Raw genomic sequence first — 13,934 nt, 5'->3', positions numbered from 1 at the left:
GCCCAAAATAAAAGTAGCACACAGGTTGAGCACGAAAAAGGAACAATCGTAAATAACAGACTTACTGAATAACAAAACCCCTCCAGGTAGAAAGTCGAAATGAAATTACCCAACATCCTTCAACAAAGTTCTACTCGTGTAAAACATTGCTTTAGGTTTGAGAAACAGGGTACTGAGATAGTAAGACCGGAGATTAAGTTAGTGCAGATGTAAACACGGAGTATAAGTAACTACAAAAGAAAATTGATTGGCGACTCCATGGAGTGTTGCTTGCACCACTACCAAATAGTGGATAGAATTGGAAGGAAAATCATATACCAAATACGGAGTTTGCTAGGAAGGGAAGGCAGGAGACCATATCTAATGAGAATACTTAAGATAATAAATGAGAAATTAGTGGACAGGGTGCAAACATATGCAATAGTTTTTAGTTGATTGCCACAAATATAAGTAAAGAGAAAACGTTTTAGTGGCACGAAAAGAGTATGTTGGGATCTGGGAAATGGGAGAATGCTGAATTACCAAATCGTCCGAAGAAGAGATCGAAGAGGGCAAGGGCGAAGTTATCCACTACGAACAATGTATAAGTCGACTGTGGTAATTCTTATAAAAAATCCACGTTATATAGAATATCGACAAATTGCCAATGCTTCCCTGCCAGAAGTTTAATGGACGCATTCAAGCATGTAGTAATCAACTTTCGCAACAGGCGTCAAATTCGTACATCTGGATGAAAACCTATTAGAAACGATATCAGTACAGCCACAAAGAGCTGGACAAAGGGTTATTGGCAAATAACTGTTGACACAACAGAATATCAACGGAAAAAAAAAACTGCCAGAGGAAATACACCCTTTCAGAGATTTCCAATTCATTTAAGATACGTTGTTGCAACAGCGCATATGGAGTACATAAAATTGTTACAGTTACAAATCAGTATCACAAGCGATTCTGAGGTACCACGTATCGACCAATGGTGAAATACCCCTTTTAGCACGTGGTGTAGCTTCCCCTGGCGGCAGTGCGAGTGCTGACTTAGGCATCTACTCGATAGCACAGATGGTGAATGCTACCCTGAGACAAACTGTGCCACGCCAGCTCGACCTGTTCCTGTAGTTTTGTAAGAGTTGTTGGCTGATGAGTCACACCAATCACTTCTTGTTCCACCATATCCCATACGTGCTGGATTGGAGACAGTGAGGTTGCTGCACAACTTGCGGAGAACACTGAGATTCATGAGCAGTGTGTGGGCGAGCATTATCTTGTTAGGACAACACACATAACCTTCCTGTTGAAAGAAGGGCAAAAGAACTGGTGGAATAACGTTCCGCACGTACCGAGCGCTGGCTAGCGTCCCTTCCAGAAACACTAACGGTAAAGGAGAGTTGAAGCTTATCGCACCCCAGCCCATAAGGCCTGGCGTGGGGGTAATGTGTCATGGAGGAGTGCTCTCTATGAGAGAGCACTCACCAGGTCTTACGGCGTATGAGCCAGCTACGATCACTTGGAAGCAGGCAGAATCTGCTTTCATCGCTGAAGACCACAGCGTGCAATTCCATCTTCCAAATGATCTTCTGACGGCCCCAGTCGAAGTGTGCACATCGATGTCATCGCGTGAGTGGAAGACGGGCTAGAGAAGTGCGTGCCCATATTCACCTTACTAAGAACTGGTTCGCAACAGTTCGTGTTGGCACGTCTGCACTCACAAGCTTTCTTACCTCTGCTATGGTAGCTGCCGTTACAATATGATGAACCTCATCTACGGGTGTCCGAATGTTCACGTGACCACTGATACCAGCAACGTTGCACAACTAACGCAGTACGTCAAACTTGTGTGGGTAGCAATTCTCCGAAAAGACCATCCTTCCAGTCGGAAGGCCACGATTTGAACACTTTCAGAGCTGCCCAGTTGGCCGTAGAACCCACGAGTGTGTCTTCCTGGCACTGTTGCCTGCATGCTTCACACGTTTGCACCACACTGTGCCTTCTGACTGTGAGTGTTCCCTATTAAAGAATGGACACAGATGGAACCCTGGTAGCTATGCCACTATGTTCTCTATTGACGGACGACGCTGAAACCATTATCAGTACACGTACTATCCCCGAGGTTTCACATACCGTCATCGAATCAAAACTGACGTCGTCTTTCCATGGTACTAATTTTTTCCGACAGTGTGGAATCGTTTGGGAAAGGATTTTAGCAACAAACAACTTTCAACTTATCCACGGTTTGCATACTTCGAAGAATACAGCCTGGAAAATATCAACATCGCGCCTATCATTTTTAAGCTAGTCTTCATCTCCGTCAGCGAATTATCTAGCGCAGTGCTGTGCAGCCAATTATCAGGCGCAGTGCTGTGGTACTGTTGAGATTACGTCGACTACAATTCTATCATATTTTGGACTGCTGCAGTATTCATGCCAATCTTGTCTCAGGTCTCCAGTAACTACTGCCTACTAACTTGTGAGCTGGAATACAGTCTTATTTCAGTTTGAATGCTGCCACTGTCATTGAAATGTTTCCTCGCCTAACGCGCGAGACATTGTTTCCCAGACGACTTTGGACCATCTCTCTTGGGTATGAATGCTTGTGAACACTTATTTACAACAGGTACGCACCGTTGGATTGAAATTCGGAGATCCTGTCTGGTGACCCGAACGTTTGTCGTATGTGACTCAAAAGCACATATTCGTATAGGCTTGCATGAAGTCGTTGGCATATGGAACCCAAATATAAACTGTAGAGAATTTCGTTTGTAGAATCTAGTTGCTTATTACAGGAGGTATATCTGAGTGAGGGTGGCAAAATTTTATACTTTGAACTTACACATGTATTGAGACTGCGAGATAGTCGCTTTCTGCAGTCGTTGTGACAAGCTTAGGGTGTTAATCAAGATGCAAGTTGTTGCAGAATCCTCCATCATGTATACAATTTTGATGCTTGAAAGTTGTTTGTTATATTACCAACTTCCATAATTTAATTTTTATGGGTCTGTTACCCACGACCCTGTAACATGTGCATGCACTAATCGGTTACCTGTGCAGTCTCAAACGTTCTGCTACGCTGATGTACCTTACATAAGATCTTTGAGTCAAGTGGGCCTCGACCAGTGAAATTGTAAGGCGCCTTAGAGAGAAAAGGGCTTGGAAGTTTGAAACATATAATGTTTTCCTTGTTCGTTGTCCATGAATGGTTCTGTGGTGCGATGAGAACAAGGCTATATGAATTATATTGACAATGAAATAGTAACATAAATGTAGCCAAGATTTTTATCAGTGATGATAGTAATAAAACAATTCCGAACTGCATTTCCTCTGCAGACTACTGGCATAAACCAGGTAATACTGCATAAATTTGAAAGTTTTGCGAACAGTGTATGAAATAGGCAGTTCCTGCTTCAATCGAGCAATGGTGATATATTATGAGGCCTGCAGTTCTCGATTCACCTGGGCCAGTCTCGTGTATTCTATGTCGTGTATTCTTTTGTAACCTAAACGAGTAGTAAAGTTACCATCCATCCGAAATGTTGCCCCTTTATGATGCTTTCAAGAAGAATTTGTAAACTACGTCTTTATTTGACAGTGATGAAGGAACCATGTGGTTCATACAAAACTCATTTTGATGTTCTGTGTAAAGAAACTGTACTCTTTTATCTTTAATAACAAGAGTTCAATTTCAAAGCTTCGATCTTTTATATTTCGTTCTCTCACCAAATTAAATTAAATCTTACTTGCATTGATGCCTCGTGTAGATGATATTGGAGCATGGTCTTGTGCCTTGAACAATACATTTACTTCTATGAGAGCAGATTCTAATGTTGTACAAATCATAAACATTATCAAATCGATTGTTGTCAGTTTGTAGGAGATAGTTTCGTCTGGAGAACTTTGGACCGGCAGTTGTCACGCAATGTTCCATAAATGTCTATGGAAATACCGTATCAACAGTCTTTTATAGCGAAGTATTTTGAATCATGGCCGAGAGCTTAATCGTAATACATTGTTTATTGTTGGGAGTACTCTAGAAAGTGTTCATGGAATTAAAGGGTAGATTTAGTGTTGAGAAGTTCGTTCACTAAAAAGTAGTAAATTACTAGCATACACGCTTTCTGGGTCTCAATAGTAACAGTTAAACGTCTGTCAAGGAATGACGTTATTGTTCATATGACGCTTTTCAGAATTAGCCATCGTCAGGTGTCCAGGAAATATTGCTGCACGTATATATACTCTTCCGGTTAAACGAAAACAAACTTTCGCAGGTTAGAAGCCCGAATCGCGCCATATGAGCAATAAAATCTTTGCTTGCTTTATGTTTGACTTTCACCGTTGCGACCCAGCCAGCCTGTATACATAACTACTGATTATTATAACAATGGTCATCTACTTGCTGAATGAATTTATGCCACACTTATAGTATGCTACATATACAACCATTGTGCTTATTGTAAGCATCTGTATCGCGTCATTTCTCAATGCAGTCAGATCACGTCATGACAAATATTTGGGACCACTATCCATATTGTTTTGTGGGCACCTTTCATCAGTGCCAACGTATGTACAATTTTTTGTACACTAGTTTAAAATTTTTAGTGTAGGGACACCATACACAGATCCTGTTCGTGAAATCCCTGCCCGACACTGCCTTTTAATGTGATTAACAAGTGAGATGCTCTCTACGGCAGCTCTCAAAACAATTGGAGAGCCGCTGGACCGGACTCTCCAGGGTCCGCTGGAGGAGGCAAGGCCGCACAGAGGGTCGCCGGGCGTGGCTCTGCAGGTATATAAACCCAGGCCTTCCTCTGGTCAGCACAGTCTGCACCGCCGACACAACACACGCAACATGTACAAGCTGGTGAGTCGCAAGCAGCTTCGTCTCCTGTAGGCTTCATTAACTTTATTTCTCTTTCATATTAGAGATAGTCGAAGGCGTACACGCGAATCTCAATACTAATAAACATAATGCCGACAACTCCTATTATTACCAATCAGTGAAATGTTCGTTAAATATTTTGGTCCCCCATTGTAAAATACATTGTATAAGTTTGATTACTTGCATCTTATTTGCGTCATAACGGCCCTTGGAGTACTGTAAAATTGAGAAATGAGATAGAACAGAATGAGGTTTTCACTCTGCAGCGAAGTGTGCGCTAATATGAAACTTCCTGGCAGCTTAAAACTGTGTGCCCGACCGAGACTCGAACTCGAATCTCGATCGGGCACACAGTTTTAATCTGCCAGGAAGTATCGAGATAGAACAGTTTTTTCTTTTAATGGCGCTTTCTTTTTTCCGCTTCAGGAACATACTTTTTTTGCGAACGTCCTGTTTAGCGACCGTTCTTATATACAGTCGAACTTTCCCGAGTACGTGATTGAGACGCTGTGCAGTTTTATAACTTGACGCTTCGGTCACCGTTGCAACAAAGGCGGAAACGATGATTGATAAAAATCCATGACGACGTGGTCACATACTGACAAAACCTTGAATGAACATAAATCTTCTTCATCCAGAAAAATTTTCACTTACCATCTTTACATTAACAGATTACCAGATAGCATAGAAATTAATCTTGAAGGAAACGCTCAGCTGACTCATTTCTCATTTTGTAATAAGTCTTGCTGATGATACGAAAAAATAAACAGAAAGAGTACTAGCAATCTGATATTGCCTAACATTTCTTTCTTCAAATTCACTAGATCTCGCAACAGTTCTCTTAATTTTGTGTCTGTTATTATGTTACGGTGTTTACAAGCATTTTCCTCCAATGTGAAAAATAAAGACATTGTGACAAATGTCTCGAAACACTCAGGCAATTTATTTAATTGCGTTTGCGTTCCTCCTTGAACTCCAGAGGTAGCAAAATTATTCCTTTATGTATCACGGCCACACATAGTGAATAGGTTCTTCGCAAGTAATTTTCCTGGAATTATGAAATTACTCTAATAACAGAATCGACGCTGTTTAAACATAACCATAGGCCTTCTGGTATTGCACAATTTTCTTAATTTCCAGGAAATGTTTTTCACAAGGCCAACTGTACAACAATTTTGGAACACAACGATGTGAGACGCGTGCTGTGTGCTTACAGGTGATCCTGCCCCTGCTGTTCGCCGCCGTGTCGGCCGGCTACCTGGGAGGCGTGGCCGTGGCGCCAGCGGCCGTCGCCGCCCCCGCCATCGCCGCCCCCGTAGCCTACGCCGCCCCCGCTATTGCTGCCGCCCCCGCCTTGGCCGTGGCACCCGCTCTGCGCGCCGCCCCTCTGGCTGTCGCCGCCCCCGCCATCGCCGCTCCTCTGCCCTACGCAGCTGCGGCACCGATCCTCAAGATCCACTGATCGACAGGATTACTGCAGGCGTACTGCCATTTGTAAATAAATAATAAGAAGTACATAACCAAACAAACCTGACTTGTTTTGTTTTCTTTTTCACAAAATCTCCTGAAAAACATGGTTCTGGGTTTCAGGGAAGAATACCACTCTGTAGTGAAGTTTCAACAATAAGTTGTGAGCTATCACTTTCAAAGGTTAAACTCTGAAGCTGAATCGCTGACTAATCTGTCACCTTACAGTCGCATGGATGATAATCATTTGAAAAACAAGAATAATATTTTATCAATATTATTGACACTGCATGTCTGCATATCTGGAAAAATCGTCACACCACAGCAGGATACAAAGAAATACTTGAAAACTATATTATATTTAAGGTGCAATTTGGACGTCGCAAGAAACTTTGAACTTAAAAAAAATCAAATCGCTCTCAGGCATTTACCTATGCATTAGAAAGTGTTACCGAAGGAGGAAAACGTCCTTTTGAGGCGGAAAATCGTTCTTCACAAAATTAGTTACCTAAAACAAACCTGAAGGACAGAGTACAACATAGATACAGATTTTTTGACTCTAAGTACCGAAACTGCAGACATGCAAAACCACATCCGCATCGTGTATCAGATACTCATACATTTCACAGGTATTACTTCACTGTTCGTCGAGACCTGATACAGTGTATACTATTTACCATGTGGAAGGATTTGATCTACATTATCTTAGTCCTCAGTATTGTATAGTACGGTAAAAGTGCTGATTAGGTATTCGTTTAAATTCAACGTTGCAGATGGTTTGATACCAAGTGAGGTGTGGAGTGGTAAGACACAGAACTCGTATTCGGTAGAGGGGCATTTCTAATTGCCTCTGGCCATACAGATGTATCTCTCCTATGATTTAACCTAAATCACCGAAAGCAGTTTCAAGTGATACGAATTCGACTATCACTAAACAATACGAAGTCTTTTGCTTAGTAATAAACTAATTACAGTGCTGGATTCCAAATCTAGATGTATTTTTCATTTTCTTATTTTAAGCTGTATCTGGCGCCTTAATCCCTATACATCAACTGCAGAAAGTCTCATACAAAGCATGTGCAATTATTTAATATCAACACAGAAATGAGGAGGCAGTATTACTATATTTTTTATTTTTTCCGTATTTACAGATACATTTTGCCTTCGGACGTTTGCCCCATTGTCTTCCATGCACTAAACTTCTCCATACTTCAAGACCCATTGTCACAATTGACTCCCGTTTCTTCAGTTGCATTCCTTCCGCTCCTTCTCTACCACTCCACCAAAGTAAGAAAAATGCAACGCTGTCCTTTGCTTCTTTCGTGCTATGTAGTTCTATTGCTACCATGCGAAATCACTTATTCAAATCGGCTAAGATACTCTTTCAAACTATATCGTCAACTACATGCGAAGTCAGCTCCCATTACGTCCTCTGCCATTGGTTCTGACGATTAGTTCCATGAGTCAGACTTGCCCTCTCATGTTCACTGCATTTATTTACGATCATTATGTTGCAGCCAGTACGTATAGCACCCGCTTCACAGGTAACTGCAGTTACTCTTATTCTGCTCTGTCGATGAATGTGGAAGGACTGATTGAGCGCTTCCGTGCTGCTCTTGTAACTGTGGAGCAGCTATAGTGCGAACAATTCACACAAGCACGAACCATCGAGTCGCTAAATTTTTGCAGATGAAGGGAGGACTGTTTGAGCACCTACTCTGAATTATATGGACGTTTTCTGAGAGACTTATTGTGCTTGATAATCTGAAACAGGGGCAGCCACAGAATGCGAGATTTCACGCGTGCAGTGTATGCGGGCTTCCTGCGGTTCAAGGTCTGGGCTGTCACTTGGCTCTTTATTCGGGCTTCGTCGGCCGCGGTGGTCTCGCGGTTCTAGGCGCGCAGTCCGGAACCGTGCGACTGCTACGGTCGCAGGTTCGAATCCTGCCTCGGGCATGGATGTGTGTGATGTCCTTAGGTTAGTTAGGTTTAAGTAGTTCTAAGTTCTAGGGGACTGATGACCACAGCTGTTAAGTCCCATAGTGCTCAGAGCCATTTGAACCATTTATTCGGGCTTCCTCGGAAGTACCCCAGCAACCCGACATTGCATTTAGCGTTGCGGTGCGGCATTTTTCGTTGGCACACCTCACTTAGTTCGGAATGACTGTGGTGTCAGCCCTGTATTATACGTTTTATCCTGGAAACGATATATTTTTTTAATTTGTCGAAGATTTGACGCCCACCAAGTGATTAATCGCTTGACAAAGTATCAGCACAGCTGAAACTTCCATAACTAGTGCTTAATGTGCAGAATTTTAGTGATGTACACGTAACAAAAGTTAATGTATTGAGCTTTGACTAAGAGATTAATAAAGCATATCACATAATTGAGTAATAAAATGTGTGAAACTGAAGTGAGAGGGTCGAAAAGCTCCTGTCGCAAGTGAGTTAAAAGGCAAACTTATTATTTTCAGGGTACATCGATTCGTCAATGGAAAGGATTCTTCCTAAGAGAGGAAAAAATGGTATCGAGGGTATACAAAAAAGAGCAGCTTAGATGGTTGCAGGTTTGTTTGCTTTTTAGAAATGGGTTTCGGGGATATTGAATAACAGCGGCTAGTAGAAACGCGAACAATGACGCCTGTTGTTACAAAATACGCCACAAACCAGTTACCGAGGCAGCTCTACGAGTATTCTTTTCCATTCCTCACAACATTGTTGACAACATGCAGGTCTGAGGCGTTTTGTACTACTCTCTTGAAGGTTGTCCATCTGCATTTAAGTTACGAATCAAATGTTTAACTATGGATGTCTAACGTAATCTGAAAAATCTTTCTTGTCGAAGTACAAATGACTTCTGATATTCCTATTCGCACTCAAGAGTTAGTGTTGCTATAACGGCTAATTGTCTCTGACTCTCTAGTCTTCGTTAAGTGAAACGAAATGTTCGCGTCTGTTTCTAATGAAGAGATCTAAGGCACCAGACATCGCGCGCTAAATCTTCATACACTCGCTTTTGAAAGTACTGATGTGGGTTTTACGATGCATAATGCTGCAGATGAACAATAAATATGACTACTCATTTCACTCGAACATAATGGCACATAGAAGTACGCTGGACAGAGCAAGCAGGAGATGCGTGCAGGCACGTGACAGGAGGCAATTTCTGCAGTGAAATCACGGTTTACGGCATTCTCTGTGGTGGTAAGCTCTCCTATTCAGTAACAAGGATCAATTCCGCGTTAATATTGCACATATTTTTTGAGCTAGTTTAATTTTGCCCACCATGCATGTTTCATTTGTACCAGCAGTTATCCGGCCAGGCACTCGGTTTCTCTAAAGTATTATTAGCATACTTCTCTGCTGACATACTGAAAGTCTACGTCATTGTGTGTTTAAAATTTATACTCGCTATCAACGACACCATATTTTCTATTATATAAAAAATACAATATAGCAGATAAACAAAGCCACATGTTTCACGTCCATGATCATCTTCATCATCATCAACAACAACAACAAAATTAGTTAATTCAGTCTAGATTAACGGAGAAAACCTCATTTTACTAGCTACTGTCGATTGATAATTCACTTTATATTAGTACTCCCTCATTTTAGGTCATAAAACTATTTCGTAAGAATTCAAGTCAAATATTCTCGATATCTCCTCAGTGGGAAAGGGTGGGAATTTAAGGAGATGGGACCTGGATAAACTAAAAGAACCAGAGGTTGTACTGAGTTTCAGGGAGAGCATAAGGGAGCAATTGACAGAAATGGGGGAAAGAAATACAGTAGAAGAAGGATGGGTAGCTTTGAGGGATGAAGTTGCGAAGGCTGCAGAGGATCAAGTAGGTAAAAAGACGAGGGCTAGTAGAAATCCTTGGGTAACAGACGAAATATTGAATTTAATTGATGAAAGGAGAAAATATAAAAATGCAGTAAATGAAGCAGGCAAAAAGGAATAAAGACGTCTCAAAAATGAGATCGACAGGAAGTGCAACATGGCTAAGCAGGCATGGCTAGAGGACAAATGTATGGATGTAGAGGCTTACCTCACTAGGGGTAAGACAGATACTGACTACAGGAAAATTAAAGAGACCTTTAGAGATAAGAGAACCATTTGTATGAACATCAAGAGCTCTGATGAAAACTCAGTTCTAAGCATAGAAGCGAAAGCAGAAAGGTGGAAGAAGTATATAGAGGGTCTATACAAGGGCGATGTACTTGAGGACAATATTATGAAATGGAAGAAGATATAGATGAAGATGAAATGGGAGATACGATACTGCGTGAAGAGTTTGACGGAGCATTGAAAGACCTGAGTGGAAAGAAGGCCCCCGGAGTAGACAACATTCCATTGGAACTACTGACGGGAGAGCCAGTCCTGACAAAACTCTACCATCTGCTGACCAAGATGTATGAGACAGGCGAAATACCCTCAGACTTCAAGAAGAATATAATAATTCCAATCCCAAAGAAAGCAGGTGCTGACAGATGTGAAAATTAACGAACTATCAGTTTAATAAGTCACAGCTGCAAAATACTAACGCGAATTCTTTACAGACGAATGGAAAAACTAGTAGAAGCCGACCTCGGGGAAGATCAGTTTGGATTCCGTAGAAATGTTGGAACACGTGAGGCAATACTGACCCTACGACTTATCTTAGAAGCTAGATTAAGGAAGGGCAAAAGTACTTTTCTAGCAATTGTAGACTTACAGAAAGCTTTTGACAATGTGGGCTGGAATACTCTCTTTCAAATTCTGAAGGCGGCAGGGGTAAAATACAGGGAGCGAAAGGCTATTTACAATTTGTATAGAAACCAGATGGCAGTTATTAGAGTCGAGGGACATGAAAGGGAGGCATTGGTTGGGAAGGCAGTAAGACAGGGTTGTAGTCTCTCCCCGATGTTATTCAATCTGTATATTGAGCAAGCAGTGAAGGAAACAAAAGAAAAATTCGGAGTAGGTATTAAAATCCATGGAGAAGAAATAAAAACTTTGAGGTTCGCCGATGACATTGTAATTCTGTCAGAGACAGCAAAGGACTTGGAAGAGCAGTTGAACGTAACGGATAGTGTCTTGAATAGAGGGTATAACATGAACATCAACAAAAGCAAAACGACGATAATGGAATGTAGTCGAATTAAGTCGGGTGATGCTGAGGGAATTAGATTAGGAAATGAGACACTTAAAGTAGTAAAGGAGTTTTGCTATTTGGGGAGCAAAATTACCTGATGATGGTCGAAGTAGAGAGGATATAAAATGTAGACTGGCAATGACAAGGAAAGAGTTTCTGAAGAGGAGAAATTTGTTACTATCGAGTATAGATTTAAGTGTCAGGAAGTCGTTTCTGAAAGTATTTGTATGGAGTGTAGCCATGTATGGAACTGAAACATGGACGATAAACAGTTTGGACAGGAAGAGAATAGAAACTTTCGAAATGTGGTGCTACAGAAGAATGCTGTAGATGGGTAGATCACATAACTGATGAGGAAGTATTGAATAGGATTGGGGTGAAGAGAAGTTTGTGGCACAACTTGACCAGAAGAAGGGATCGGTTGGTAGGGCATGTTCTGAGGCATCAAGGGATCACCAATTTAGTATTAGAGGGCAGCGTGGAGGGTAAAAATCGTAGAGGGAGACCAAGAGATTAATACAGTAAGCAGATTCAGAAGGATGTAGGTTGCAGTAGGTACTGGAAGATGAAGAAGCTTGCACAGAATAGAGTAGCATGGAGAGCTGCATCAAACCAGTCTCAGGACTGAAGACCACAACAACAACATCTCCTCTGTACTAAACGCTGTATCGGTGTTTCACAAGCTACCAATTGCACATTACAGATATTCAAAGGTGTGTGCAGCAGTACACGGTCAGACAAGAAATCCAGCCGACTCCAGACGATGAATGAAAGACACAGACAGGTCACACAACTCATTGACTCCGCCTTGTGCATGACGTGAAGCGTAAGACGAGAGAGAGAGATACGCCTGTCCGTCCAGACACCGGAAGATGGACGCCAGAAGGACATTCTATGACATGGACGAGACGTTTAGCATCCGTAGGCATCTAGGGCCGTGGCCGCTTGGAGTAAATACACTGCTAGACTTCAGGGGAGAGGAGACAGCTGGGAGGTCACTCAAGACTTCCTTTCGGATCGCACCTACAGTGTCTGAGCGTCCGTTGCGTATGCTGGCATAGCGTACTGAACAAAACACAATTCCGTTGTAAATTTTGTAACCTGTTTGAACATGAGTTGACGTGCACCAAGGCTGTGTCATTCACCTGTATTACTTGTATGCGAGTTAGGCACGTGGGACAAGATTGTTCTGAGTGCCTTTGGGCGACGATACGCCAGAAGGAACAGTGTATAATTATAATTTACATATTGGAGGCACAGATTCTCTATTTTTACTTTTTGCTGTCGTAAACAGCAGTAGTAAATTATGCACAATGCCAGACACACGTTCTGTAACCACGAGTGAGATTGCTCTCAATCTGATGGACTATGAACAAGCATCTTCAGAGATAAATTTCAATAACAGCAGAAAGAGGAGGAGTTACGCGGACAGGTAAATGTTTTACAAGCTGTGGTTCAGCAGGCAGGATCAGGGTCTGAGCAACTCAAGACGGTAACATGTGTACCCTTCACTTCTTCTTTCGATCGTTCAGCCGGTGCTCAAATGGGTCTGAGCACTATGGGACTTAACATCTGAGATCGTCAGTCCCCTAGAAATTAGAACTACTTAAACCTAACTAACCTAAGGACGTCACACACATCCATGCCCAAGGCAGGATTCGAACCCGCGGCCGTAGCGGTCGCCCGGTTCCAGACTGAAGCGCCTAGAACCGCTCGGCCACATCGGCCAGCTTCAGCCGGTGCTTTAATAACACCATATTCCTGTCAAGTCAACAGAGGACGTAACTGAGTTCACTGATAATGCACTACCACCGCAGTGAGAGTTTCGTCAAACGAGCTTACACTCCGTGTACTACTTACGACTGGCAGGTGAAGTAAAGAAATAGGTATTGTACCATAAAGTTCTCGGTAATGCCGAGATATTCGAACTGTTAGCTGACGGGTTACAAGAACGTTATTAAAAACAGAACAGCAAATGGAATACCTTCACACAGAAAAGTATGGAGCCAGAGGTAAAATTCTCCTATCAGAGCTCAAAAAGACGAATATGCTCCTGTGTAATAAAAAACTGCCTGAAAAGTAGGATACCAACTTCCTTATTCTACTTTCCTTAGCACCTCCAAAAATTTCCTCAGATAATTTGTATTGCGAACGCATTCGCGACCTTTTTAACATGCGAGTTACCTCTAACTCCCACAAACTACAATAACTGTAACTTGCTCGCACTTACTAGTTCATCGCTGTAAGTCGTTCGTACCCAACCATTCTCACTTCCCTATTATCAGTCAGTTACCACAACTCATTGTTTTGTCTCTTTGAGTCGCTGTGTCACTGTTACTATCTCATTCATTCCTTGGAATAGCTACTGTATCCTCACACTGCTACTAGTTCTTCCTCGCTGTCACTGACATATACTCTCTCACTCATTATCACTAGCTCCGACCCACTTTATCCTTCCA

General features: G+C 42.1%; 1 protein-coding gene across 2 annotated transcripts in view; it reads left to right on the top strand.

The window, feature by feature from the left end:
- The first annotated feature begins 4,813 nt into the window (after positions 1–4,813).
- LOC126356349 (cuticle protein 16.5-like) overlaps positions 4,814–13,934 on the top strand; it is a 39,958-nt gene continuing 30,837 nt past the window's right edge. The window contains exons 1-2 of one of the 2 annotated variants that reach the window (XM_050007333.1): positions 4,814–4,852; positions 6,087–6,404. In XM_050007333.1, coding sequence (XP_049863290.1) covers positions 4,841–4,852; positions 6,087–6,332 — 258 coding nt within the window. In that variant the 5' untranslated portion in view covers positions 4,814–4,840 and the 3' untranslated portion in view covers positions 6,333–6,404. Of the gene's footprint in view, positions 4,853–6,086; positions 6,405–13,934 lie in introns of those variants that run through there. The other variant, XM_050007335.1, reaches the window with a different exon arrangement.

This window comes from Schistocerca gregaria, chromosome 3, assembly GCF_023897955.1.
Source record: "Schistocerca gregaria isolate iqSchGreg1 chromosome 3, iqSchGreg1.2, whole genome shotgun sequence".
In the NCBI taxonomy this organism is placed as follows: domain Eukaryota; kingdom Metazoa; phylum Arthropoda; class Insecta; order Orthoptera; family Acrididae; genus Schistocerca; species Schistocerca gregaria.
Note: the sequence above shows the minus strand (reverse complement) of the source record. Positions and strands in the feature narration are given on the sequence as shown.